This window comes from Felis catus, chromosome A2, assembly GCF_018350175.1.
Source record: "Felis catus isolate Fca126 chromosome A2, F.catus_Fca126_mat1.0, whole genome shotgun sequence".
In the NCBI taxonomy this organism is placed as follows: Eukaryota; Metazoa; Chordata; class Mammalia; order Carnivora; family Felidae; genus Felis; species Felis catus.
Window position 1 is genome coordinate 16328385 of NC_058369.1, and position 27147 is coordinate 16355531.

A 27147-nucleotide genomic window follows, 5' to 3' on the forward strand; every position below is an offset into this window, starting at 1 on the left:
GCAACCCCACAACATTCAGGAGACCGGAACTTCAGAACAAATAAGAATGCACCGCAAATGTTTATTCATTGGCATCTAACATCTCCACACTCCTTAATGTCTCCACACGACTTGGGGTGAGCCTGGACGTGGCCACTGGGTACTCAAGAAAGGGGGCCCCATCGCGGGGCTGCCCCAGCAGGATCCAGGTGGATCCGCACTGGGTAGGGGGGAACTTCGCCCAGTCCCAGACACCTGGGTCGGATGTGGAACCCCCGGGCCTCAGACCTCACCAGGGCCGTGGTGACACCGCCTGGCTCTCTCTGCACAATCACCAAGCTCACTCTCAGGTGAAAGCCTGAGACCACAGCCAGGTGGAATGCTGTCTCACTGCTCGTGAGGTCTCTTCTTTGGTAGAGGCTCTCCAAGGCATCAGGGAAGCACAGGGCTCCAGCTGGCAGATCGGCTGCCTCCTTCCCGGCAGGCAGAGCACAGCCAAGGTGTGGGTGTGGCCGAGGCAGGTGACTGGGGCATCAGGCTGGGACACTTTCAGGGCTCCGGGCTTACTGCCCCTCTCTACTGGGTAGCTCCCTACAGGGTCAGTGGATCCCAACCAGCATTGGAGGAAAGGGCAATGAGGAGGAGGGGCCTCGTGTGAGAGTCAGAAACAGGAGGGGAGTGGGCGGGGGTGATCACGGGGCCACCAGGATGCCCAGGGGCAGCACCACGCACAGAAGTATGAAGAAGTCTGCTGAGTCCCAACAGCAAGCCTGACTCAAGTGATCAATGACCCAGTCCTTGTAGAAACTAACTTCTGTATAAACTCCGGGAAAATTTCTGCGACCACAGCCAAAGCCCCAGCTCACAATCCCCACCTGGACCCATGTTTCATTAAATTCACAGGCCATGGGGCCCCCAGAATCTCCCTGGAGAAAGAGGAGAAAAAAAAAAACACAGGGATGAAACAAATCAGTATCAGAACTGACTGATTACACTGCAGGGCCTGGGGAGACGGGCACGCATGGGGTTTCCCTGGGCTTCCACCAGCCCTAGGTTTCTGGGGATATCAGATCCGAGAGTTGAAAACGTGAGCAAACAAAATGCGTATACACACTCAAAAAATCGTGTACAAAATATAAGCCAAGGAAATGGACACACTCTGAGGTAATCATAATGAGTGAAGTCTTCACCCAAGTATGGCCTGTCACATTAGAAGGGGTTCAAAACACGTGACTGGCATTACTGGTATTTTCTGCCTGAATCGCCCGTCCTCTCCCAGCTCCCTGCAGGCAGCGCAGGTCCTACTGAAGGATCCAGTCGGGCCAGCCTGGCCTTGGCAGTGTGTCCCCTGGAACCCCCTTGACTTGACTGAAGGGTGACCGGAGGTGCTGGTGGATAACACGGGCCCCACTGCCCGTGAAAGAGGAAACTGTGGTGGAACAAGATGCTAAGATAGCGAGGGCCCGTGAACTGACCTGGCAGGTGTCCTTTCCTCGGGAACTGTAACCACAGACAGCCCCTTTTTTCACTAGGTCACTACCACTTTCCATCTGTTCCTTGAGTGCCCTATTGCACTCCTCGTAACGTACAACGTTTAGCTTGGCCTCCTGAAGTTGTTCCGGAGCATCTTCGGGTTTATCTATAGAGAAGATTTAGGAGTTGGTGGATCTGCCTAGCAGACCAAAACCAGAGCCTCGGGTGTCCATTCTTGGTCTCCATACGGTATGTTCACATACAGACACCCCCCGCAGCAGTGAATACTGTCCCCATTTGACACTGGAGGAAAGGAGGCCCAAAGTGGACATGGGGAGGGGAGGAGGTGAGAATCAAAACGAAGACAGGAGGGGCGCCTGGGTGGCTCAGTCGGTTGAGCGGCCGACTTCGGCTCAGGTCATGATCTCACGGTCCGTGAGTTCGAGCCCCGCGCTGGGCCCTATACTGACAGCTCAGAGCCTGGAGCCTGCTTCAGAGTCTGTGTCTCCTTCTCTCTCTGCCTCTCCCCTGCTCACACTCTGTCTCTCTCTCAAAAATAAACGTTAAAAACAATTTTTTTTTTTCTAATGGAGATAGGAGGAGGAAGAACAGATCAGGAGAGAAAGAGGCCTTACCAGCCATGAGAAATCAAAACCAAATGTCTGTCACTCAGGATGCTTAGTAAGAGTGGCAGTTGTCCCGTGCATCAGCAAAGTGACTTTCCTTTGGAGCAGGACCATAAACTCTTGGACAGGTAGTGCCCCAAAGGTACTGAATCCAAACTCTCCCCAGGGACAGGAGGCCCTACCAGCCTCACCAGGAGTTAGTTCTCACGTCTCTTTTCACTCACAGGAAGCCCCCCATCCACCATCACCCAAGCTGGCTTGGGACAGCTCCCATTAGCAGACAGAGCAACACCCCCTGGGCTAAAGTCCACCCCAGAGAGAATCCACCTTGCTTGTCACCCAAGACCCCAGGTCCTGAGATTCTAATCGAAATCTGTAACACCATCAATCGCTCCCTACCAGCATTCTGCGGCCTCCTCCCTTACCCTCTTGCTAGAAAATGGCCTCCCCGCCTCCCCCTTTAGCTCGTAGGCCAACCACGGGGCACCAGGCAGCCTCTTGCCTGGCCTGAGCTTAGAGTCTTGCTCCAGTCTCACCTGTTTCTTTTCGTTTTCCCCATCCAGTCACCCAGCACTCCATACCAGCTTCCACCATGAACATCTTTTCAGGGAGGCACACGGGCTGGATGTGCGAGGAAAAATTCACAGGGAACTCCAGCAGGATGAGGGCAATGTCATTCTCAATGCTTCCAACAGGATTGTAATATTTGTGAATAACGATGTCCCGGACCGGCACCTGGATGGCCATCCTGGAGGTATGGTTCACGTGGACGTCTCCCATCTTCACGGTGTACTCCACGTGGCTGCAGAGAGATCCCGGAGGGTCGACACCCCCCCTTCCGCATCTTCTGGGCCTTCCCAGCCTGGCCCTATCTCCATCAAACCACTTCCCTCCCTCCAAACCGGGTCCCATCCCCGGACCCGTGGCCAATCCATCCAGTGGTGCTCCAAGGCAGGTTCGCTGGTGATGCATCAGCATCACCTGGGAACTTGTTAGAGATGCGGATTCTCAGATCGCATTTCTGATCTACTGCATCAGAGACACTGGGGGGGCGGGGGTAGAGGGAGTGGGGACAGGCTATCTGTGTTTTAACAAGCTCTGCAGGTGTTCCCATGCTCATTAAAGCGTGAGACCACTAATCTGGCCAAATTGGTTTCCTACCCTCCACTCTTCTTAAGTATTCCCCCTTGCCGGTCTTTGCCCAGACACTGCCTCTCAGCTGGCATCTTGCCCCTTTTGTGCCACTTGGCTTGAAGACTAATCGGCACAAGCTTTGAACCTGATTTGGGGTCTTGCCTTTTCAGGCTACCAAGGGCCCTGCCATCACTTACCTCTGCCTGCCGTCTGAAGAGCAGGGACTATGACCCCCTTCTTCAGATGAGGAAGAGGAAGCTCAGGGAGGGGGACAAGACGGGCTCCAGGTCACAGGGCCTGCTGAACAGGAGCCTAAGCCCAGAACCCCAGACACTCACCCAAGTATGCAGTGGGCAGCGGTCAGCACCCACCGGCTGGCAATGAGGGAGCCTCCGCACGTGTGTTTATCCTTGATCTGCAGGCTCACCTGCCACGGCCACTTCCTCTCTGGGGCGGGTATTCCACCAACTATCCTCATAGACCTGTGGCCACATCCTGGAGCAGGTCAAGGAAGGGAGGGGACTGAAAGTAAAGCCATGACAGCCCCACCAGCAGAGCCGGATAATCCTCAGAAGTCTCAGAACCCTCAAAGCAAGGTCATGTCCCCTCAGAACCCCCCAACCCCCCCCCCAGCAGCTCTGTATCCCCCCAAGACAATGGCCATGTCCCCTCCGAGCTCAAGGGCAGGGTTGGGACCACTCAGAGCCTCTCCTCCCCTGGGAAAAACCATCTTCCCGTGAGACCCTCCCCTAGAGCAGAGTCCCATCCCCCTGGGCCCAGGCCAGTTCTCCGCGACAGGGCCTGGCCCGAAACATCACCTGCAGGAAACGGCGACTTTGCTGCTGGCTGAGGAATGGCCGCAGCCCTGTAGGAACCAGGGTCAACGGGGGTGACCGCCGCCGCCTGTGGGGAAGCGGCAGCCTCTTGGGGCACGGGGGTCGCAGAAGATCCCGCAACCCTCGACACGCTCTCGCGGCGGTCCTCGCGGCCGCCCCCCGAGGGGGACGGGGAGGGTGGTGACGGCGCCGACCCGCCCTGCGCCCCACCGAGCCACGGCTGGAAGAGCAGGAGCCAGAGCAAGAGGCCGAGGGAGCCACCACCCGAGGACGCCATGGGCCCGCCGGCGCCGCGCCTCTCGCAGCGCCCCCTCGCGGCGGCTGGCGGCCCTGCCCTCGCGTTGGCGGGAAACTGCGTTCCGCGGAGATCAAGGTCCCGCCGCGCCCGCTGGATGCCCTGACGGGTGGCGCAGGCCGCGGAGTCGTGACTCGGGGACGCTTTTCGTCCCGACTTTGCGAGCCTCCCGGGCACTTGGTGCCCGGGCCTTGGACCCGGCACAGGGTGCCACCGCTGACCCCGCAGCCACGCACCCGCAGCCCCGCGCCCGGCGTGCAGCGCGCCTCGCCGCTCCTCCTCCCCCGCCGGTTCACGGTCAAGATCAGGACTGCTCCGCGGACACGGACACGCTGCCCTCAACGGCACCCACCACCGCCTTAGAGATGGCAGTGCCACCTTTTAAAAATCAACCTCCACCTAGGGGCGCCTGGGTGGCTCGGTCGGCTGGGCGTCCGACTCCGGCTCAGGTCATGATCTCACAGTTGGTGGGTTCGAGCCCCCGCCCGTCGGGCTCTGTGCTGACAGCTCAGGGCCTGGAGCCTGCTTCAGATTCTGTGTCTCCTCCTCTCTCTGCCCCTCCCATGCTCATGCTCTGTCTCGCTCTGTCTCTCAATAAAAAATAAACGTTAAAACAAAAATTTAAAAATCAACCTCCACCTGAACGGAGCCGTTAGCGCAGGGCAAATGCAAACCACGATGAGATATCACAACACACCACACCAGCAGACTGGCTAAAATAACAGACCTTGACAACCCCGATTTGTCAACAAATCTTGACACGGGTGCAGAGGTACACTCAGACATTGTGGTAAGAATGTAAAAATATTACAGCCACTCTGGAAAACAGACACTGGCAGTTTCTTATAAAACAAAATGTGCAATTACCATACGACCCAGTAATTGCATTCCTGGGCACTTACCCCAGAGAAATGAAGCCGTATTACACACACACACCTATAGGAATGTTTTTAGTAGCTTTATTTTTAATAGCCAACATCTGGAAACAACCCTGTAATAGACAGAATACGGGCAACCCAAAGATGTCGGGGTTCTAATCCCCGGAACCTGTGAATACGTTACCTTACGTGGCAAAAGGACGGTGATTAAATGAAAACTCTTGAGCGGGGAGATCATCCCAGAGTGCACACATAAGAGCGGCCGCAATGCTCTGTAGTTCCTCCTATGAAGAAACGAAGTCAGGCTGTAGTAGCCTATCACTTGGGCTGTGTGACCCAGCAAGCCCCATCGAGCTAGTTTGCTGGTAAGATTAAAATGCGGTAAGGAGGTAAGGAGTCTCTGCTCTGTCCTAAGTACAGAGAGACAGTATAGACTCTCACAGTACTGGAACGAGACGATACTGTCTGCAGCAAAGAAGTTGTGAAATTGTACATTCTTTGAAAAACAACTCCCGGCACGCCACCGCACCCTAGAAAGAAACTAACGGCCAGACCATGGGACATGAAGTGACTGAGAGTCCCATGCCTCCTCTCATAATGTAGCTATTTAGCCAGACTCACCAAGTCATAAACTCAGCCAGACAAAGCAATTCATCATTCAATGGACATGATATATGTGGAGTTGGGTCATGATAGGTCTTGAAGACAACAAGTAAATTGCACAAAAGCAATGGCCTAGACCTTCATATCACCTACTTGTATTGAATTAAAGCTTCTCTCTCAGTTCATACCCATAGCTTTATAAGGGGTGTCCTATCACCAGCTGATGAAAGAGTAAAAACCTGGGCCTCGTTCACAGATGGGCTCAAAATCTTGGTGCCAGCTGAAAACAGACCGCTGTTGCACCAGAACCTCATTCAGGAGTGGCCCTGAATGGCAGTGATGAGGAGAAATCCTGTGCATAGGGCTTCAAATAGTGCACTTGGTCATCAGCTTGCTGCAAAAGGAGAAGTGGCCCGAAGAAGAATATAAATGGGCCCCTGAACAACGATGAATGGCTTGTCTGGTTGGTCAGGGGCTTAGAGAGGCCAAAACTCCACAATTTGGGAAAGACGTACCTGGATGCACCTGTGGCAGTGGAAACCACTGAGCCCACCAGTGAGTATCCACTGCCAAGGAGCCACTCAACGGCCAAGTGGATAAGATGACGCCTCCGCTGGAGATCGGCTAACACGTGCCCTTGTCAACCTCCATGCTTGCAGTGTCCAATAACAGAGTATTTGTGTTGGCAAGATTGGAGGATATTCGTCCACCCAATAAAACAACATGGGGTTCCTCTTACCAAAGCCGATGTAGCTCCTACTGCTGCTGGATGTCCAACCTGTCAGCATCAAAGGTCAATGCCAACCCTTGAAATTCAATTTCAGCCTTGAGATTTGCTACATCCCTAAAGGAGACCAAGCAGCTATTCGGTAGCACGATTATTATATCCATGTATTTGCACCCTGGGGGGCTAGCGGTTCGCCCTTTCAAGACTCTGTGGCGCAGTATGTGAGGGGGGATCCCACGATGATAACTCAGACGCTCCATGAGTCACTGACAGTGTGCTGAACAGGCACTCTAGGCAGACGACGCTTTCCAGCTTTCCGATACTTAAATACTTTTCTGACAACAGTAGTGGTAATATAAGTAATTGTGATTTTTGATGTTGTGTCGTGAAATGTGTCAACAGCGAGCCAATATTTTCCGACGATTCTACAAAATTATGGTTGAAAGATCCATTCGAAGTGAAAGACCATTTGATCTTTTCTTAAATTTTTTTTCACGTTTATTTTTCGAGAGAGAGAGGGAGACAGAGCGCGAGAGGGAGAGGGGCAGAGAGAGGCAGAGACACAGAATCTGAAGCAGGCTCCAGGCTCTGAGCTGTCAGCACAGAGCCCGGCATGGGGCTCGAACTCATAAACTGCGAGATCATGACCTGAGCCGAAGTTGGACACTTAACCGACTTAGCCACCCATATGCCCCAATTTTATGTTTTTTTACGTTTATTTATTTTGAGAGAGAGAGAGAGAGAGAAAAGCACAGGTGGGGGAGGGGCAGAGAGAGAAGGAGAGAGAGTTACAAGCAGGCTCTGCAATGCCAGTGCAGAGCCCGACGCGGGCCTTGAACTAACCGTGAGATCACGACCTGAGCCAAAGTCAGTCGCTCAACCGACTCAGCCACCCAGGCTCCACAAGACTAGTTGATTTTAACGTAATGAGTACAAAAAGTTCAAAAAGTTGCATGTTCTACGCTGCCATAAATTTAAAAATGGGAAGGAGTCTTTAATGCTCCCTAATAAAGCTTTTTCGGGCCCACCTCATTTCTTTGCACAGACCAGTTTCCATCTGATATCATTTTCCTTCAACCTGAAAGAACTTAAAATTTCTTGAAGTCCAGGAAGGAATTCTCTCAGCTTTGGTTTTTAGAAGTCTTTACTGCAATTTTATTTTTGAAAGGTATTTTCACTTGATGTAGAATTCTACACGGACTGACTGACTTTCAAATTTGAAGATGATCCTCTCTCTACTATCTTCTGACTCTCATTGTTTCTGAAGTGTAGTCTGCAATCATTCTTACTTTATTTTTAAGTAATCTCTACGCCCAGTGTGGGGCTCAAACCCCCAACCCTGAGATCAACAGTCACATGCTCCACTGACTCGGCCAGCCACGTGCCCCAATCATTCTTATCTCTGTTCCTCTGTAAGTAATACGTCTTTTCCCTCCTGCTTTTAAACTCTATCCCTAGGTTTTGAATAGCAATTCAATTATTATGCTTGGCAGTGTGGTCTTCTTTGCGTTGGCTTGGGGTCCTCTGTGCTTCCTGAATCTGTGACTTCTAGTTTTTAATCAATTTGGAAAATTTTTCGGCAGCTATTTTTTTCAAATTTTCTTGAAGAATAGCATTTCTTCAGGTATTTCTGCTCCCAGTTTTCCTCCACCTTCTGTACTCCAATTTCCTCACATAAGACCATTTGATATCCCAAAGGTCCACTCATCATGGTCTGATAACTGGTTTCAATCTTTTTTTTATCTGTGCTTCAGTATGAATAGTTTATACTGTTGTGCCTTTGATTTCACTAATATTTCCTTCTGCCTCCCAGGCATGGGTCTAGTAATTTTTAATGAACACTGAAGGCTATTAATGTTATGTTGCTGACTATTTGAATTGTATTTTCCTTCTTTAAGGAATGTTGAAATTTGGCAGGCAGCTAAATTACTTTCAGCCCACCTTGGTCCGTTTGAAGCCGGTTTTTAAACTTTGTAGGATGAGTCTAGAGTAGCCTTTATCCTAGGATTACCTTAGCCTTAATACTAAGGTGTGAGCCTTGTGGGGTACCTCCTGATTGCCTGAGTATTCAGCGAGGTCCTTTCTCCGGGTGGATGAAGCTTGACCCTCCCAGCACCGTGTGAACTCTGTGAGTTGGTCCTCTTCTAGCTCCCTGGCAGTTGTTCTTTGCCCAGCCTTCTGGAAATTTAACCTGTGTATGTGTAGATTAGTATTCAGCCAAAGACTGAAAGGGATTGTTCTGCAGATTTCTGGAAGTTGTTTCTTGGCATATCTCCATCCTATACAGCAGGGATCAGCAACCTTTCTCTGTAAAAGACAGTAAATATTTGAGGCCTTGCAGGCCACATGTGGACTCTGCCACATGTTTTTTTTCCCCTTGAGATGGGGGGGAGGGGCAGAGGGAGAAAGAGAATCCCAAGCAGGCTCCACCCCCAGGGCAGAGCCGAACGCAGGGCTTGATCTCACCATCGTGAGATCATGACCTGAGCCGAAATCAAGAGTCAAACGCTTAACCGACAGAGCGGTTCTTTTTTTTTAAAGCAACTCTTTAAAAATGTGTACATCATTCTTAGCCCTGTACAAAAACTGGCTATTGTGGAATTGGCCCACGAAGCGTAGTATGATAACATCTGCTCTACGGTATTGTGACCTGCAAACTCCAGATGCCTCGCCTTCCTGAGTTCCAATCTGTCCTCTTAACTTAGTGGTGCCATCGCGTTCTGTTTGGGTTCCCTTCCCCATGCCTTCTGAAAACTGCCTGTGCAGGGGCGCCTGGGTGGCGCAGTCGGTTAAGTGTCCGACTTCAGCCAGGTCACGATCTCGCGGTCCGGGAGTTCGAGCCCCGCGTCGGGCTCTGGGCTGATGGCTCGGAGCCTGGAGCCTGTTTCTGATTCTGTGTCTCCCTCTCTCTCTGCCCCTCCCCCGTTCATGCTCTGTCTCTCTCTGTCCCAAAAATAAATAAAAACATTGAGAAAAAAAAAAAATTTGAAAACTGCCTGTGCTTAGGAAGCCAGGACCCTCGTTCCCCTTCTCTCTGGGGTCGTAGTCCTACACTGTCCTACAGTGCTAACTCTTAACAACTCTACTTTTCCAAAAAAGCGGAACCACCGGTTTTCCATGCATAGTATTGGCATATTTTCACTCTTGATGACGAGTAACTCTGCTTCATTGTGTGTCTTTTGAATGAGCTGTGTCACCAGAATGAGTAATGACCTTGGATGTCAATGATTCATGTGGAAATGTATTCATTTTTATTTCTTGGTTCAAAATGCGAGTTCTCAAACTCATTTCACCAAATGACACTCCTACCATCAGTTTATGGCTCTTCCTGTTACTCTACACGACACTTACTGCCACAGTTCTGTCTTTTCCCACATGGCGGGCATAAAATTATACCTTGTTATGGTTTTCATTTGCATTTCCCTGGAGTATATTCTCATATCTTTTCTGGCCATTTGTGCTTTCTTTCTATAAAATGTTTGTAACGTCTACCCAATTTTATATTTGGGTTGCTTTTGAAGTATTCTCATTTAGCTTTTTTTTTTTTTACGTGTTCTCTTTTGTGGGTAATGTGTGTTCCAAATATCATCTATCATGATTTGTCTTTTCACTTTATTACATCTTTTTTTATTACATCTTTTGAAGAGCAAAACTTCTTAGTTCTAACGTAGTCAGAAATAGCAATCTTTTCCTTTATCATGTATGTTTTTTGTGTCTGGTTTTAAAAAGCCTTCCCTATCCTGAGGTCTTAAAGGCATCATCCTTTATTTTCCCCTAAGATTTTGAAGTTTTGTTTTTCATGTTTCATCTTGTATCCACATTTTTTTAAATCTGTAGTGTGAGGTAGGAATTCAATTTCATTTATTTTCCATTTAAATTTTTTTTAACATTATTCAGTTTTGAGAGACAGAGAGAGACAGAGTATGAGTGTAGGAGGGGCAGAGAGAGAGGGAGACACAGAATCCAAAACAGGCTCCAGGCTCCGAGCTGTCAGCACAGAACCCGATGCGGGGCCTGAACTCACGGACTGAGAGATCATGACCTGAGCGGAAGTCGGACGCTTAACGGACTGAGCCACCCACGTACTCCACATTATACTTTTATTCAACAATCTTCCCAAATTATATTTTCAATTTTAATAATTTGTAGATTCTTTTGGGGTTACCTATGTTGACAACCAGGTCGTGTACAAATAATTGTATTTTTTGTGCAGTGGATATGTCCTCCTTGTTCTTCTTGATACATTCTCTCATTTTGTTGGGGTTAGTCCTGTCTTGATTTAAAAAAGAAAAAGGAAAAAAAAAGCCTACAAACTAGAAATTATTATTGTTTTACACAGTCATGATTTTAGGTATTTGTTATTATTCATTTCTTTTTTTGAATTTTTTTTTAACGTTTATTTATTATTGAGAGACAGAGAGACGGAGCATGAGCAGGGGAGGGGCAGAGAGAGAGGAGGGGACACAGAATCTGAAGCAGGCTCCAGGCTCTGAGCTGTCAGCACAGAGCCCGACGTGGGGCTCAAACTCACAAACCGCGAGATCGTGACCTGAGCTGAAGTCGGACGCTCAACCGACTGAGCCACCCAGGCGCCCCAATTACTTATTTCTTTACTCACTGTATTTGTTTGGGTACAGGCTAAAGTGTGTTAACAGAGCTATCTCAAAAAAAAAGTTTATTTCTTACTTAATAGTCCAAATCGAGCCCTGATCGAGGTCTGCCACCCTTAACATGGGCTCATATCTCTGAGTCCAAGATGGCACCTCCACCTTTCTATCTTCCCTTTAGAAAGGGACAGGGCCAAAATGCATACCCGTGTCCCTTTGAAGGGCATCCCCAACTGCACACTACTACTTACATCTAATGGAACATAACTTAAATACATGGGCACCCTAAGCTTCAAGGGAAACCGAGAAAGGCACTTTTTAAGTGGGTATCAACCCAGATTGCCTGGGATCCATTTTACCTGTTTGGTGTACCTGTCTCCCAGCTACTCTGGGCACTGCTGCTAGAAACTCATAGGAGCTTCTTAGGAGGCTTGCCCTTGAGCACATGGAGCCACATTACAAAAGGTGACGAGGAGTTGCATTCTTACCTCCCTACCTCCCTACCTCCCATCCCTCCGGTCAGCCTGTGGCCAATGACATGGTGTGGCAGGGCACAAAAGCCCAGTCTCCCTTGTCTTAGGTCTGGATGGATTCTGTAATGTACGCAGACTCCAGGATCATGCTGAGCCTAGACTTCACCTCTAATCACATTCTTATTAAACTCCTTTGCCTTTCCTATCTGGCTTCCCTCACGTCCATACAGGTTCTTCCTGAAAATAACTCTCTTAATAGGTTACTTGAACATGGATCCCTGTCCCGGAATCTGCTCGTGGAGAAACGACCCAGCGAATGCTGGAGCTGGCTCACGAAAGCCGATTGCAAATCGTCGGGACTTTTATGAGCTGGCTTTCAAACACGGTCATTATTAAAGTTTTAATTATAAAAGCTGTCATTAAAGAAATTACACTCAAAACAGAGGTAGTAAATACTCAAAATTCATTACTTCCTAGTTATTTTCCTGTGTTTTATTATTACCTGTGCTCTTGAGGTTAGGTCTACTGTAGCTGTTATGGTAGAACTCCTTTATAACGGTGGACATCTCTTCCCAACTCCAGATTCAGTAATGTCATGTTGGTGTCTCGAAATCAGCCATGGTGGAAGCATTTACACCGTGGATATCTGCAAATGTTATACATCAGGGTTTTCCCCCCTACAGAGCTGCTTGTTAAATATTTGCAGGCACAACACCAGAATGACCTAAGACATCAGGCCATTGCGTAAGACATGTGTTATGGAAGAGGAAGAGAATGGACGTCGGAGCCAAACTAGAATGTGTCACATTAACCTATTTTTTAACTGAGGAAAAATCTGCATATGGTGAAATACGTAGACCTTAAGTGCACAATCTGATGTTTTAATAAATATACAGAGCCATATAACTACCACCTCAATCAAGCTATATACGATTTCAAAACCCCAGAAGGTGCATTTGGGCCCTCTTCAAGTCCATCATAAGCAACCACCGATCACCTGTTGTGCCTGTTTGGTCTTCATATAAATGGAATCAAAACTCTGTATTCGTTAGGTCTGGCTTCTTTCACTCAACATAATGTTTTTGAATTTCCATCCATGTTCTTGGGTCTATCAGCAGTTTATTCTTTTTGATTGCCAAGCAGTATTTCATTGATTAGCATTCATCTGTTGATAGACACTTGAATTGTTTCCAGATTCTGGCTATTAGCAATAAAAGATGCTATGAACATTCATATGTAAGTCTTTGAGTGGACTTTCTGCTATTTCCTCCTATTTTCTATTTTCTTCCTATTTTCTTTCTGTGGCTTCTATTTTCACTTTCTTAATGGTGTCTTTCAGTGTCTTTCAAAGAGCAGAATGTAATCATTTTGATGAAACCCAATCATTGATTTTCTTGTATAGTGCATGCTTTTCGTGTCCTATATAAAGAATCTTTGCCAACTCAAAGGTCACAAAGACTTTTCTTCTAAGTTTTCTCTAGAAGTTTCTCTAGATGTAGGTTTTACATTTAGTTCTATAATCCATTTTCAGCTAATTTTTACATATAATGCAAAGTTAAGATTGAGGCTTTTTTTTTTTCCTTGAATAGGAATGTCCTATTTTTCCCGTATCACTTACTAAAAAGACTATCTTTCCTACAGTGAATTGCCTTGGCAGTTTTGTTGAAATCAATTGGCCATATATGCAGAGATCTATTTCTAGACTCTATCCTGCTCCACTGATTTATATGTCTGCCCCCTCATGCCAATGCCACACTGTCTTGATTATTACACTTTTATAGTAAGTCTTAAAGTACAGTAGCTCTTTGTTTTGGTTATTCTACATCCTTTACTTTTCCATACGCAGATTAGAACCAGCTTGTCAATTTCTCCACAAAGCTCCACCTTGAAAAACGTGAACAAATTAGGAGGTGTAATGCTACCAAATTTCATGACTACCTATAAAAGCTACAGTAATTAGAACGCTGAAAAGTTGGGGAAAGAATATAGAAATCACAAAAAGGGGGTACCTGGATGGCTCAGTTGGTTAAGCATCCGACTCTTGATTTCAGCTCAGGTCATGATCACAAGGAGATCAGCCCTGAGTAGGGCTCCATGCTGACAGTGCAGAGGCTGACTGGGACTCTCACTCTCTTCCCTCTTCTCTGCCCCTCCCCTGCACACGCACACACACACACACACACACACACACACACACTCTCTCTCTCGAAATAAAAAATTTTTTATAAATTTAAAAAAGAATAAACAGATAAGGAACTGAATAGAGAATCCATAAATAGATGCACATATACACTGTCAATTAATTTTTGGTGAAGTACCAATGCAAATCAATGTGAAAATAAATGTATTTTCAACAAATGGTACTAGAAGTGGATAAACATTAAAGATATGGAAAAATATACTTGGATCCTTATCCCATACCATGCCCCCAAATGAATTTGTAGAGCACAAACATAAATGTAAAAGCTAAAAGTATAAAGCTTAGGGGAGAAAAAAAATAGAAGAAAAATCTTCACAGCCCCCAGCTAAAAAGTGAAAAAAGCAAGTGACAGACTTAGGATTCTATTCAGAACATAAGAAGACTACTTATAAATGAGCAATAAAAAAAAAATAATAAGCATCCTAATTAAAAGTGGGCAAAAGAGGGGCGCCTGGGTGGCTCAGTCGGTTAAGCCTCTGACTTCGGCTCAGGTCATGATCTCACGGTCCGTGAGTTCGAGCCCCGCGTTGGACTCTGTGATGACAGCTCAGAGCCTGGAGCCTGCTTCGGATTCTGTGTCTCCCTCTCTCTCTGACCCTCCCCCATTCATGCTCTCTCTCTCAAAAATAAATAAACATTTAAAAAAATAAATAAATAAAAATCAAAAAAAATGGGCAAAAGAATTGAAAACATACTTCACAAAAGAAGATACACAGATAACCAATAGCACATGAAAAGGTGCTCAGTATCATTAGTTACAGGGAAACACAAATTAAAACCCCAACAGATACCACTTCATACCCATTAGAATTGGACAAATAAAAACACTGAGGACGGATGAAGATGTGGACCAACCTGAACTCTCCTTTGTTGCTGGGACTAGCGTAAAACGGTACAACCACTTTGGAAAAGTCTTTGGAATTTCCAATAACATTAACCATACATCGATTTTATGAGCCAGCAGTTCCGCTCCTAGGTTTATTCCCAAATGAAGTGAAAGTGTATAGATACAAAAAAGTCTTATATTAGAATGTTTACTAGCAGCTTCATTCATAGTAGCCCCAGACTGGCAACAACCCAAATGTCCACCAACAGGAGAATAAACCAACTGTGGAATATTCATGCAAGAATATTACTATTCACCAATAAAAAGGAATGAACTAACGGTACATGTAGCAACATGAACGCATCTCAAAAACAACACGTGGAAGGTAAGAAACCAGACACAAAAGAGCATATTATTCCATCAATATGAGGTCTAATGACATGCAAATAATCTGATGATAATCAGAATGGTGGTTATCTCTGGGAGGGGCTGATTAGAAAGGGACACGTAAGAGAGCATTCTGGATGAATACAAACGTTCTCAATCATGATTTGGAGATGTTGGCATGGGGTATACCTCTCTTAAAACTCATAGAATTGGGGCGCCTGGATGGCTCAGTCGGTTGAGCATCCGACTTCAGCTCAGGTCACCATCTCACGGTTCGTGGGTTCCAGCCCCGCGTCGGGCTCTGTGCTGACAGCTCCGAGCCTGGAACCTGCTTCAGATTCTGTCTCCAGCTCTCTCTGCCCCTCCCCTACTCACGCTCTGCCTCCCCCACCCCCACCCGGCCTCTCTCTCTCTCAAATATAAAAAATAAACATTAAAAAAAACTCATAGAATTTTATACTGCAGGGTGTACATTTTACTATAAATTATACCTCAATAAATAACAATACGGAAGTACATTAAGAGATACCAGTCATTCATCAACATAAGCTTTTAACCTTATCAATTTTAAAAACTGAATAGAGAAGGAAGCAATGGTGTATATAGTCAAGTAGGAATTAGAAAGAATTCCTTCTAAATAAATGACTTCAAAAGCTTATATTCATAAAAATCCAGAAATAAAACTCCAGATGATACCAACTGAATTAGTTAGAATGAGGTTTTTATACGAGTAACTGAGACTGAAGATAATAATGGCTTAATTAAAAAAAAAAAAAAGAGTGTATTTCTCTGTTGCATAAAGAGTTGTGAGGGCAGAGCGACAAACTCCAAGGAGCCAAGTTCCTTCTAAATTCCTGTTCTGTGCCCTTAGCATTGTTCCTTCTGTCCCATATCACCCGCACAAGCTCTGGTCACCGTGCACACACTCCAGCCAGGAGAGAGCAAAGAGATCTGAAGGGGCTTGTCCTCCATTTAAGGACATTTCCCACAAATCACACCCAGCACTTCTGTTTATATTTTATTGGCCAGGACTTAGTGCCACACGAGCTTAGGCACACAGAACTTAGTGTCTCCCTTAGTGGAAGGCTTGGAAACACAGGCTTTATTAAGGGATGAGAGGTGTCAGAGGAGAATTAGCAGTCTTTACCCCAGTCCGCTTCTTTATCCACCTAAATAGTCATCTGGCACTTTCTTCTCACATGCAAAATGCTCTAATCCCCTCCTAAAAGAAAGGAACTTCAAAGTTTCAAGAACAGGGAAGGAAATCTGGAGCGGGGAAGTGCTCTGCATCTCTGCATCCGGACAAAGAGCTACTCTTGGGACCACAGATAACGCAGGACGTGAGCCGGCAGAGACCCAGGAAGCATTCAACCTGTCCTCTCGCTGAGTCTCAGCCCGGCACTCTTCACAGGCCAAGGGAACCTGGTGCTCAAGGCTCTACATAACTCCAGGGGAAGCGGCACAAACAGGCAGAAAATAAGGGTTGCAGACTGGGTGCAGTGCCCTGACCTTTCTCTCGCTTCCACTCTCTCTCACTTCCTCCTCCCTAGAAGCAACGGCCAGCAAATTCAACTACAAAGGTCCCTGCAGAGCTGCTGGCGGCCATGAGGGGCACAGCAGCAGGACCCAAGAGCTAGAACCATCTGTCAAACTCGAGTCGAGGGCCAGCCCCCCTCTCCCTCTAGGGTTTAAAAAGCATCATGTGGGCGCCTGGGTGGCTCAGTCGGTTGAGCATCCGACTTCAGCTCAGGTATTGATTTTGCAGTCCATGAGTTTGAACCCCACGTCGGGCTCTGTGCTGACAGCTCATAGCCTGGGGCCCACTTCGCATTCTGTGTCCCCCTCTCTCTCTGCCTCTCCTATTTTAAATTTTTTTTTAATGTTTATTTATTTTTGAGAGAGAGACATAGAAGGCAAGCAGGGGAGGAGCAGAAAGGGAAACACAGAATCTGAGACAGGCTTCAGGCTCTGAGCTGTCAGCACAGAGCCCATTGTGGGGCTTGAACTCAAAAACTGCAAGATCATGACCTGAGCCGAAGTCGGACATTCAAACCGACTGAGCCATCCAGGCACCCCTAAAGAAATGCTTTAAAGCAACATCAACACACTCCTAAGTTAAATGTGAGATAACTTCTCAGTGTCCCCCACAGCCCAGACCAGGAGATGCACAGAACACAAAAGCAACTCTTCAAACATTTATTCAGTTGACATCTAAGATTTCCACACTCAGTGCCTCCACACGACTTGGGGTGAGCCTGGATGTGGCCACTGGGTACTCAAGAAAGGGGGCCCCATCGCGGGGCTGCCCCAGCAGGATCCAGGTGGATCCGCACTGGGTAGGGGGGAACTTCGCCCAGTCCCAGACACCTGGGTTGGATGTGGAACCCCCGGGCCTCAGACCTCAGCAGGGCCGTGGTGACACCGCCTGGCTCTCTCTGCACAATCACCAAGCTCACTCTCAGGTGAAAGCCTGAGACCACAGCCAGGTGGAATGCTGTCTCACTGCTCGTGAGGTCTCTTCTTTGGTGGAGGCTCTCCAAGGCGTCAGGGAAGCACCGGGCTCCAGCTGGCAGGTCGGCTGCCTCCTTCCCGGCAGGCAGAGCACAGCCAAGGTGTGGGTGTGGCCGAGGCAGGTGACTGGGGCATCAGGCTGGGACACTTTCAGGGCTCCAGGCTTACTGCCACTCTCTACTGGGTAGCTCCCTACAGGGTCAGTGGATCCCAACCAGCATTGGAGGAAAGGGCAATGAGGAGGAGGGGCCTCGTGTGAGAGTCAGAAACAGGAGGGGAGTGGGCGGGGGTGATCACGGGGCCACGAGGATGCCCAGGGGCAGCACCAGGCACAGAAGTGGAATGAGGAACACCACTGGATACAAAGAGGCAGCCCGGTTTATCACTTCAACTATCCACTTAGAGTAGGCAGCAATGTCTGTATAAACTCCAGGCACATTTCCACGACCACAGCCTAAGCCCCAGCTCACGAGTCCCACCTGGACCCATGTGTCCTTAAATTTACAGACCAAAGGGCCCCCAGAGTCTCCCTGTAGAAAGAGAAAGAAACAAACAGGCATGCAAGGCCATCCAAGTCAGAGCAGGCTCACTGCCCTGCAAGGCACCAGGGACTCAGGCACATGGGGAAGTTCCCCCAGGCACCTATCAGGCCCAGCTTTCTGCAAATATGAGAACTAAGAACTGAAAAGTTAATGGGCAGGGGCACCTTGGATGGCTCCATCGGTGCAGCATACAACTCTTGATCTTGGAGTTGTAAGTTCAAGCCCCATGCTGGGTTTAGAGATTACTTAAAAATAAAAACCTTTTTGAAAAAAATAGAAAAGTTAATGGGAAAACTTTAATATCCTCAGGAGGATATTTGAACCGGTCACTGCCCAAACCACAGTGGCTGTGAAAACATTTGGAATATCACCTCTTCTTGGCAGCCCCCTCAATCCATCTATCTAGCTAACAGTTTCTCTAGGACTCCTAACCCATATAGCCAGCTGCCTCCATATTGGAAGATCCCCTCCCAGACATCCCATATACCCCCCACCTCACCCAGAGCACCGCACGTCCTTCCCAGACCCGCTCTGATGGCCCCGCACCAACCAGCTCAGACAGAAACAGACAGCCCTCCTAACCTCTCCCGAGCCCCCTCCCTCAACGGCACTCAGTTACCCAAGATTCAACGTCGGACACACCTCCTTCACCCCCTCATCCCCCCACGTCCCGCTCGGGACTCAGCACCATCGCCTAGATGATGGAAACAAACGTCTAGCCCACAGTCCTGCCCAGACGGCGTCTAGAAACTTGGACCAGCACCCCAGGCCACGCGTACTCTGACTCCAACCCTCTTCTCTGGCCACATTTGCCACCTCATTTGGTCCAGACCTGGAAAACGTTCCCTTAAATGTGACACGTTCCCTGGGACCTCTGAGCTGCTCCACATGCTGATCCCTCTCCCTACAATGCTGTTCTCTTTCCAAGAAACCCAAACACTCATCCTCTAGGAGTCCTGCAAGCACCCACGGGGGAACCTGGAGCTGCCATCTTTGGACCTCACCTCATCTGTATGATCGCTACGATGTCTATGCCGCGGGGTCATGATGTGGGTTCACAGAGCTATTGGCGGTCAATACCCACACTGGCTCACACCGTAAGTGCCACAGAGGAGGAACTCAATCAAAGGGACTTCTGTTATTAGCGTTACCTGCCCCAGCTTCCCCACACCGTGGCAGTGCCCCCAGGCCAGCAAGGACTGCTCCCCTCTGAAGAAACAGGTCAGGCCAGCTCGGGGGAGTCACGAGGGAGGAGGAGGCCGTGCCACTTGCGAACGAGGAAACTGGGAGGGAACAACCTCGCTACAGAGGTAGGAAAGGGTCCGTGCACTTACCTGACATGAATCCTTTCCCGTGCCTTTATAGCCACAGAGCATTCCTTCCAGTACGACATCCCTAGTTGTTTTCATGGCTTTCTGAATCATCTCATTACATTTTTCGTGGTGGATGATGCCTTGGTCGACCTCATGGAGAACAGAGGTAATAAGGTCGCCACCTACAAGTAAAGAAACTCAGCAGTGGGTGGTTGTGCGCAGGTGGACAGTAAGCCCCTAAGCACCTAGAACCCCCTTTGAGAAAGGCAGGGCGGTGGGTATCGTCCCCATTAGACTCTGGAGGAAACTGAGGCCCAAAGTTGACACGGGGATTAAAAGGAGGTAAGAACTAAAACCAAGACAGGATAAAGAAGAACCGATCTGGACAGGAAGAGGCGAGGCCTTACCAGCCTGAGAAATGATCATCAGGCATCTGTTACCCTGAGTATCAGTGGTAATCGTGACAGGTATTCCGTGCATCAGTAACGTATCTTTACTTTTGAGCAGGATCACAGACTCTCGAATGTGCCCCAGGGTTACCAGTCCAGACTCTTCCCAGAGATGGGGGCCCTATAGCCTCAGCAACAGCGACCTTCTGGCTCTGCCTGTACTCAAAAGGACAGGAAGCTCCCTAACCACCAAGATACTTTCAGAGAGGGACAGCTCTGGCTGGCAAACCACTCCTCACCTGCTGAGCAGAAAGCCACCCTGAATAGAATTCCATAGCATCTGGCTCGGTCCCCAGCCCCAGGGAACCTAAAAAAAAAAAAAAAAAAAAAAAACAACCCAAGCCAGCCAGGCATGGTCCTTCACGAATCTCCATAAAGAGATTTCACCCCTGTATTTCTTCTCCTGACAGTAGCTCCAGTTCCCGGGACCGGTGCCTTTCCTAAATGGCTACCATGAAATATTTGTGTTGCAACCAAAGTCCTCAATCAGTGTCCTCAAGCCAATCAGGAACCATCACCCTGGCTGCTGCTAAACCGCTGTCCCCTCACCCCTCTGCCAGGCCGTCTGCTTCCCCGTCCCTCTCTTTAGCCTGTTTGCCTAATGCAGGGCTAAAGCTGTCTCCCTCTTCCTGGGTCGGCTTCCTGCCTCACAGTCTCACCATATTCTTCTTTTCTGCCCCAACTGGTCACCCAGCACGTGGTCCCAGCTTCCACCCGGAAAGTCTTCTGAGGGATGCATATAGGCTGGATGGTCATGGTGAAGTTTACAGGGTAGAGGAGCTGGAGAAGGGCCAGGTCCTTTTGAATGGTTCCAACTACTGACAGCTGAGGGTGGACAATGATGTCTCGGACGGGGACCACCACACTTGTGATTTCTTTATAGACACTCCGATCTCCCATCTTGACATTGTAGTGGAAACGGCTGTGGGAGAGAAGATGTGCCCCCTCAGAGAGACCCCAGGAAGCATCCCGTGTGCCTTTTCCACACATGGCAGATGTTTCCCAATATGGTCCCAACCTCCCTCACCACTCTCTCCACTGGCCCAACACCAGGAATCCCTCCTTACCGACTCTCAAAACTGGTCTGCTCATCCAAACGATTGGTTTTGTTCTCGGAATTAGTATTCCTGGTAACCACACTCCCAGCGCAGACCCCGCCCATTTTTAGTGGGTGTGCTTTGACTGCGTTGGGTTGGGCTTGGGTTCTGCCAACTCGCCAGGGCAACAGAACCGACTAGGTATTTGAGGAGAGCAGGACTGGCTTCAAAACTCTCAAGTCTCAGGGTGCCTGGGTGGGTCGGTCTGTTGAGTATCCGATTCTTGATTTCAGCTCAGGTCTTGATCCTAAGGGGGGGTGGGATTGTCCCCCTCCCCCCTCCCCCCCCCCCCACAATGCCCAGGGTTCTGCGCTGAGCGTTGAGTCTGCTTGGGATTCTCTCCACCTCCCCCCAACTGCCCCTCTCCCCCCTAGTGCACTCTCTTTCTAAAATAAAATCTAAAAAAACCCAAAACCTCTCAAGTCTCCACTTGTCACTCCTCACCTTAAAATACAGTGGCCTGCAGTCAGTACCCACTGCTGTGTGATAAGGGAACCTCCGCACACGTGCTTGCCTCTGATCCTCACGCTCACCTGCCAGGGCCACTTCCCGTCTTCAGCCTCCTGTCCTCCCAAGATTTTCGCATTTACCTGGCCACACCCTGGGGTGAGAACAGCACAGGGGGAAGAACCTCAGAGAAACAGGCCCTGCTCCCCAGGCTTCCCAGGAAAGGCCCAGGTGCCCCTTGGACACGTGAGAAGGCCACGGCCTCCTTGACTCCAGGACGGTGTTATGACGTCCCCAGGCCACGTACCCGGGAGGCCGAGTGGCATCCGGCTCAGACTCCACAAGCGGTGCTGCATTCCTCAGACCACCCCCCCCCCCCGAGGGGGGGAGGGGAGGTGGAGGGAACCTGGCTCCCCCACACTCCCCGAGAGCACTGGTTCCCACTCTGGTGCCTCAGCCACCTGCCCAGGGCCCCCAACGCCAAGTGTCACCTGGGATCAATCCCACCAACTGGGAGACTGGGGCAGATTCTTGGGGCTCGGGGGTGGTAGATGGTCCCGCAACCCTCCACACGGTGGCATCGGTGTCCTCGTGGCCGCCTCCCAAGGGCGAAGGGGAGAGTGGGGACGGCGCCAACCTGCCCCGCGCCCCACTGAGCTGCGGCTGGAGGAGCAGGAGCCAGAGTAGGAGGCCCGGGGAGACGCCAGTGGGGGACGCCATGAGCCGGCTGGTACGGCGCCCCCTCGCGGCTCCCCTCGCGGAGGCAGGTGGACGGGCCTGCGCATGCGCGCGAGCGACGGAACTAGAGCTCCCGGATTGGGGGCCCCACTGGCGTGCCAAACGTCGCGCACTGGGTTCCACCGGGGCCCTCTCTCCACTCCGGGACCGGCCTTTCAGAGCGCAAATTAAAGCCTACTGCAGCTAGAGGAAGAGAACATAAAACAACTTCTACCCCTAAGGAAGGAGCCAGCTCAGACTCTCTCGCCTATGCTGGGAAAGAGTCAAGATCACTGAGAAGGCCTCGTCTCTGAGAGCCAAGAATATAGCACCTGCCAGACGGTGAGGCGCTGAGCCAGAAAAACAAAGAATGCCCCACCTCCTCCCTCCCCTACTAGACTAGCAAGTGTCCAGGAACAAGTAACCACAGTTTACTGCTAAAGGAGGGGTAAAAGTGTGGAAAGACGCCCTCTTTGTCACATAAGCACAGAGAAGACTGTCCCGAGTGTGGAACAGACACGGAGAAACAATCCAACAAATCAACCACCACTCTAAGCAAAAAATAACAGAAGAATTTCAAGCCTGGTACACATGGAGGGTAACCATACAACAAAACTGGGCATGACTGTCTCAATACTCTCTAATAAAGAAAAGACGTGACCATGTCTTTTTTTGCTTTTTAATATTTTTATTTATCTTTGAAGGAGAGAGACAGACAGAGCATGAGCGGGGGAGGAGCAAAGAGAGAAGGAGACGCAGAATCCGAAGCAGGCTGCAGGGTCTGAGCTGTCAGCACAGGCCCGATGCGGGTCTCGAACTCATGAACCCTGAGATCATGACCTGAGCTGAAGTCGGTCACTTAACCGACCGAGCCACCCAGGTGCCCCAAGACATGACCATTTCTGAGCACAGTGTTTACTTAAGTCTCTGTTCGCCTACACAAAATGACTAGTTTTCACAAAAAATGATGAGACACTCAATGAAAAGAAAATTAACAACATGGTGTCAAGAGACAAAGCAACCAACAGAACTAGATGCAGATATGACATGAGGTTTGGAACTACCACACAGGGAATCTTAAATACTCTGATGAACATATTTGAAGACTCTAGTTCAGAGGTCAATAAATGTTTTCTATAAAGAGCCAGAGAGCAAATATTTTAGGATTTTGAGATACAACTGAGGATATTATGTAGGCTTTTATATAAAAAGAAGAAAATTTTTCCATAAAAATATAGTAATAATCGGGGCACCTGGGTGGCTCTCAGTCAGTTGAGTGTCTGACTTTGGCTCAGGTCATGATCTCACAGTTCATGGGCTCAGGTCATGATCTCACAGTTCATGAGTTCGAGCCCCATGTCAGGCTCTGTGCTGACAGCTCAGGGCCTGGAGCCTGCTTTGGATTCTGTGTCTCCCTCTCTCTCTGCTCCTCCCCTGCTCACACTCTGTCTCTCTCTCAAAAATAAATAAAGATTAAAACAAAATTTTTTAATTAAAAAAATATGTAGTAATAATAGTAATTGGGTATAATATTTTATCATACAAATCTACCAGTGAGAAGAATGGGATTATTTGGGAGGAGAATAACAATTTACCTAACTGGGTGTAAAACTAGTGCTCTCCAAAAATAAACTCAAAATGGATGAAAGACCTAAATGTGACACAGGAAACCATCAAAACCCTAGAGGAGAAAGAAGGCAACAACCTCTTTGACCTCAGCCACAGCAATTTCTTATTTGACACATCTCCAAAGGCAACAGAATTAAAAGCAAAAATGAACTATTGGGACCTCATTAAGATAAAAAGCTTCTGGGGGCGCCTGGGGGTGGCTCAGTCGGTTGAGCATCTGACTTCAGCTCAGGTCACGATCTTGCGGTCCGTGAGTTTGAGCCCCGCGTCAGGCTCTGGGCTGAATGCTCAGAGCCTGGAGCCTGCTTCTGATTCTGTGTCTCCCTCTCTCTCTGCCCCTGCCCCATTCATGCTCTGTCTCTCTCTGTCTCAAAAATAAATAAACATTAAAAAAAATAAAATAAAAAAGATAAAAAGCTTCTGCACTGCAAAGGAAACAATCAACAAAACTAAAAGGCAACCAATGGAATGGGGAAAGATATTTGCAAATGACATATCAGATAAAGGGCTAGTATCCAAAATCCACAAAGAACTTAGCAAACTCAACACCCAAGAAACAAATAATCCAGTGAAGAAATGGGCAGAAGACATGAATAGACACTTTTCCAAAGAAGACATCCAGATGGCCAATAGACCCATGAAAAGATGTTCAACGTCACTCTTCATCAGGGGAATACAAATCAAAGCCACAATGAGATACCACCTCACACGGATCAAAGTGGCTAAAATGAACAAATTAGGAAACTACAGAGGCTGGCAAGGATGTAGAGAAACGGGAACCCTCTTGCACCGTTGGTGGGAATGCAAACTGGTGCAGCCACTCTGGAAAACAGTGCGGAGTTTCCCCGAAAAATTAAAAATAGAACTATCCTATGACCCAGCAACAGCACTACTAGGAATTTCCCCAAGGGATACAGGAGTGGTGATACATAGGGGCATGTGTACCCCAATGTTTATAGCAGTGCTTTCAACAATAGCCAAACTATGGAAACAGCCTAAATGCCCATTAACTGATGAATGGATAAAGAAGATGTGGTTTATATCTACAATGGGATACTACTTGGCAATAAGAAAGAATGAAATCATGCTGTTTGCAGGATCGTGGATGGAGCTGGAAGGTATTATGCTGAGTGAACTAAGTTAGTCAGAGAAGGACAGATATCATATGTTTTCACTCATATGTGGATCTTGAGGAACTTACCAGAAGACCATGGGGGAAGGGAAGGGGAAAAAATAGTTACAAACAGAGAGGGAAGGAGGCAAGCCACAAGAAACTCTTAAATACAGAGAACAAACTGAGGGTGGATGGTGGGGGGGGGGGGATGGGAGATGGGCATTGAGGAGGGCACTTGTTGCGATGAGCACTGGTTATTGTATGCAAGCCAATTTAACAATAAATTGTATTCATAAAATAACAAAATAAAAAAAAACTAGTGTTCTCTATCATCAAAATCAATTGCATATTTCTGTTAATGGTGATCTATAATATTTTATGCATTTAATTTTTAAAATGGCTTTTCATGCAGCGTTGCCAAATGCTGATATTAATCCATGAACCTATAGCTTCAAGCATATTCTTCCCTTGGAAGGCTTTAATGAGCTATTTTAAGTTTTTCTCTTGATGCTTGCCTTTCATCATGTCATTACATCGCAAATTAATCACTTCACTGGAGTTGAGGTGCAAGCCCCTCGACTTTACAGTTAAATGGGTTTGAAATATGTAAATTTCCTTTGCGGCACTTACGCAGAGGTCCAGAAACTGCTTCTGGAATGATAGCAGAAAGCTCAGAAAATATATTCACTGCAAATTTGTGTGGGCATGCATATCTTGCTTAGTTTAACTTTGAACAGCACAAGAACTGTATAAAGCAACTTGACATAACTTCTGATGCAAAAAACATTAGCTATCGTCCAAATGATTTGACTATAGCATAGACAGCAATAGAAAACTAATACAGGAATGAGAAAGAATAGAGAGGATACAGTTATAAGGTCCTTGCACTTCCTGAAAAGCAAGTAGTATTATTTGAAAGAAGAGGGCAATTAATGAAAGATATATACTGTAAACTCTAGGGAAATCAGGAAAAACAGTTACATAACTATCAATAAGACAACAGCAAAGATAAAATAGAATCATAAAAAATACTCCATTAATTTAACAGAAAGCAGGAACAGAGAAAAAGAGAAACGACATGGTACAAATAGAAGGCAATTGGCATGATAGATTTTAATCCAACAATATCAACACTTACACTAAAGGTGAATGTTCTATTAAAGAATTAATGCTTCTTTTTTTTTTTAAGTAGGTTCCACACCCAGCGTGGAGCCCAACATGGCACTCGAACTCACAACCCTGAGATCAAGACCTGAGCTGAGATCGAGAGTTGGACATTCAACCATCTGAGCCACCTAGGCGCCTCGAATGAAAGCTTCTATTACGTGAATTAAGACAGTCAAACTGTTTTTTTTTAAAAAAAAAAAAAAACACAGCTCAAATATATAAAAACACAGCTTGGGGCGCCTGGGTGGCTCAGTCGGTTAAGCGTCCGACTTCGGCTCAGGTCGTGATCTCACCGTCCATGAGTTCGAGCCCCGCGTCGGGCTCTGTGCTGACAGCTCGGAGCCTGGAGCCTGCTTCGGATTCTGTGTCTCCCTCTCTCTCTGACCCTCCCCCGTTCATGCTCTGTCTCTCTCTGTCTCAAAAATAAACATTAAAAAAATTTCTTTTTAAATAAAAACACAGCTTAAATATAAAAACAGGGAGGTTATAGGGAAAAGGATAGACTATGATATACGGCGCAAACACTAACTAAACAAAGGAGTGGCTCTATTACCAACAGCCAAAGCCAACCTCAGAGCAAAGGATATTATCAGGGATAAGCAGAGACATTAATTACAGGTGATAAACAAAATTCTAAATGTGTATGTACCTAAATACACCTAACAACAGAGCTCAGAATTTACAGAGCAAGGAGAAAAAGACAACCTAACCAAAATTAGAATCTGGAACTTCAACATGTCTTTCTAAAATACTGATAGAACGAGTACACAGAGAACTAGTAAGCATATATAAGATCTGCAAAATACTATCAATGAGTTAGACCTAATGGACATTTATAGATATTCTATCCTAGCAACAGCAGGATACACTTTTTTTCCCAGTGTTTGTGAAACATACACCAAGAGAGACTGCATTATGGGCCATTAAAGAAGTGGTCATAAATTTAAAAAACGGAGACTGTACAAATTACATCATGCAGATACAGATCATAACAGAAATTAGAATAACAGAAAAATGTCTTGAAAGTTGGCAAATGTTGCGAGTTTTTTAAAACTTGGAGTTTGGACTTCCAGAACGGCTTCGTGAAGAATTTGGTTGATTCTCTCTCTAGAGAAAA

At 47.6% G+C, this 27147-nt stretch overlaps 1 protein-coding gene and 1 long non-coding RNA gene across 8 annotated transcripts in view; both read right to left on the minus strand.

Moving 5' to 3' along the window:
• Nucleotides 1-41: 41 nt before the first annotated feature.
• Nucleotides 42-27147, minus strand: part of PRSS42P (serine protease 42) — a 33121-nt gene continuing 6015 nt past the window's right edge. For 2 of the 7 annotated variants that reach the window (XM_045049317.1, XM_045049328.1), the window contains exons 2-9: nt 21401-21557; nt 20519-20781; nt 19432-19592; nt 4031-4115; nt 3551-3707; nt 2615-2880; nt 1455-1618; nt 42-905 (exon numbers count right to left, since the gene is read on the minus strand). In XM_045049317.1, the coding sequence (XP_044905252.1) occupies nt 672-905; nt 1455-1618; nt 2615-2880; nt 3551-3707; nt 4031-4115; nt 19432-19592; nt 20519-20781; nt 21401-21557 (1487 nt within the window). In that variant the 3' untranslated portion in view covers nt 42-671. The other 5 variants (XM_045049323.1, XM_045049322.1, XM_045049324.1 and 2 more) reach the window with 5 other exon arrangements.
• LOC111558502 lies at nt 5283-7145 on the minus strand. The gene is made up of 2 exons (XR_002739401.2): nt 6340-7145; nt 5283-5505 (listed from the first exon to the last, which is right to left on the minus strand). It is a non-coding gene; the product is annotated as an uncharacterized LOC111558502 (long non-coding RNA).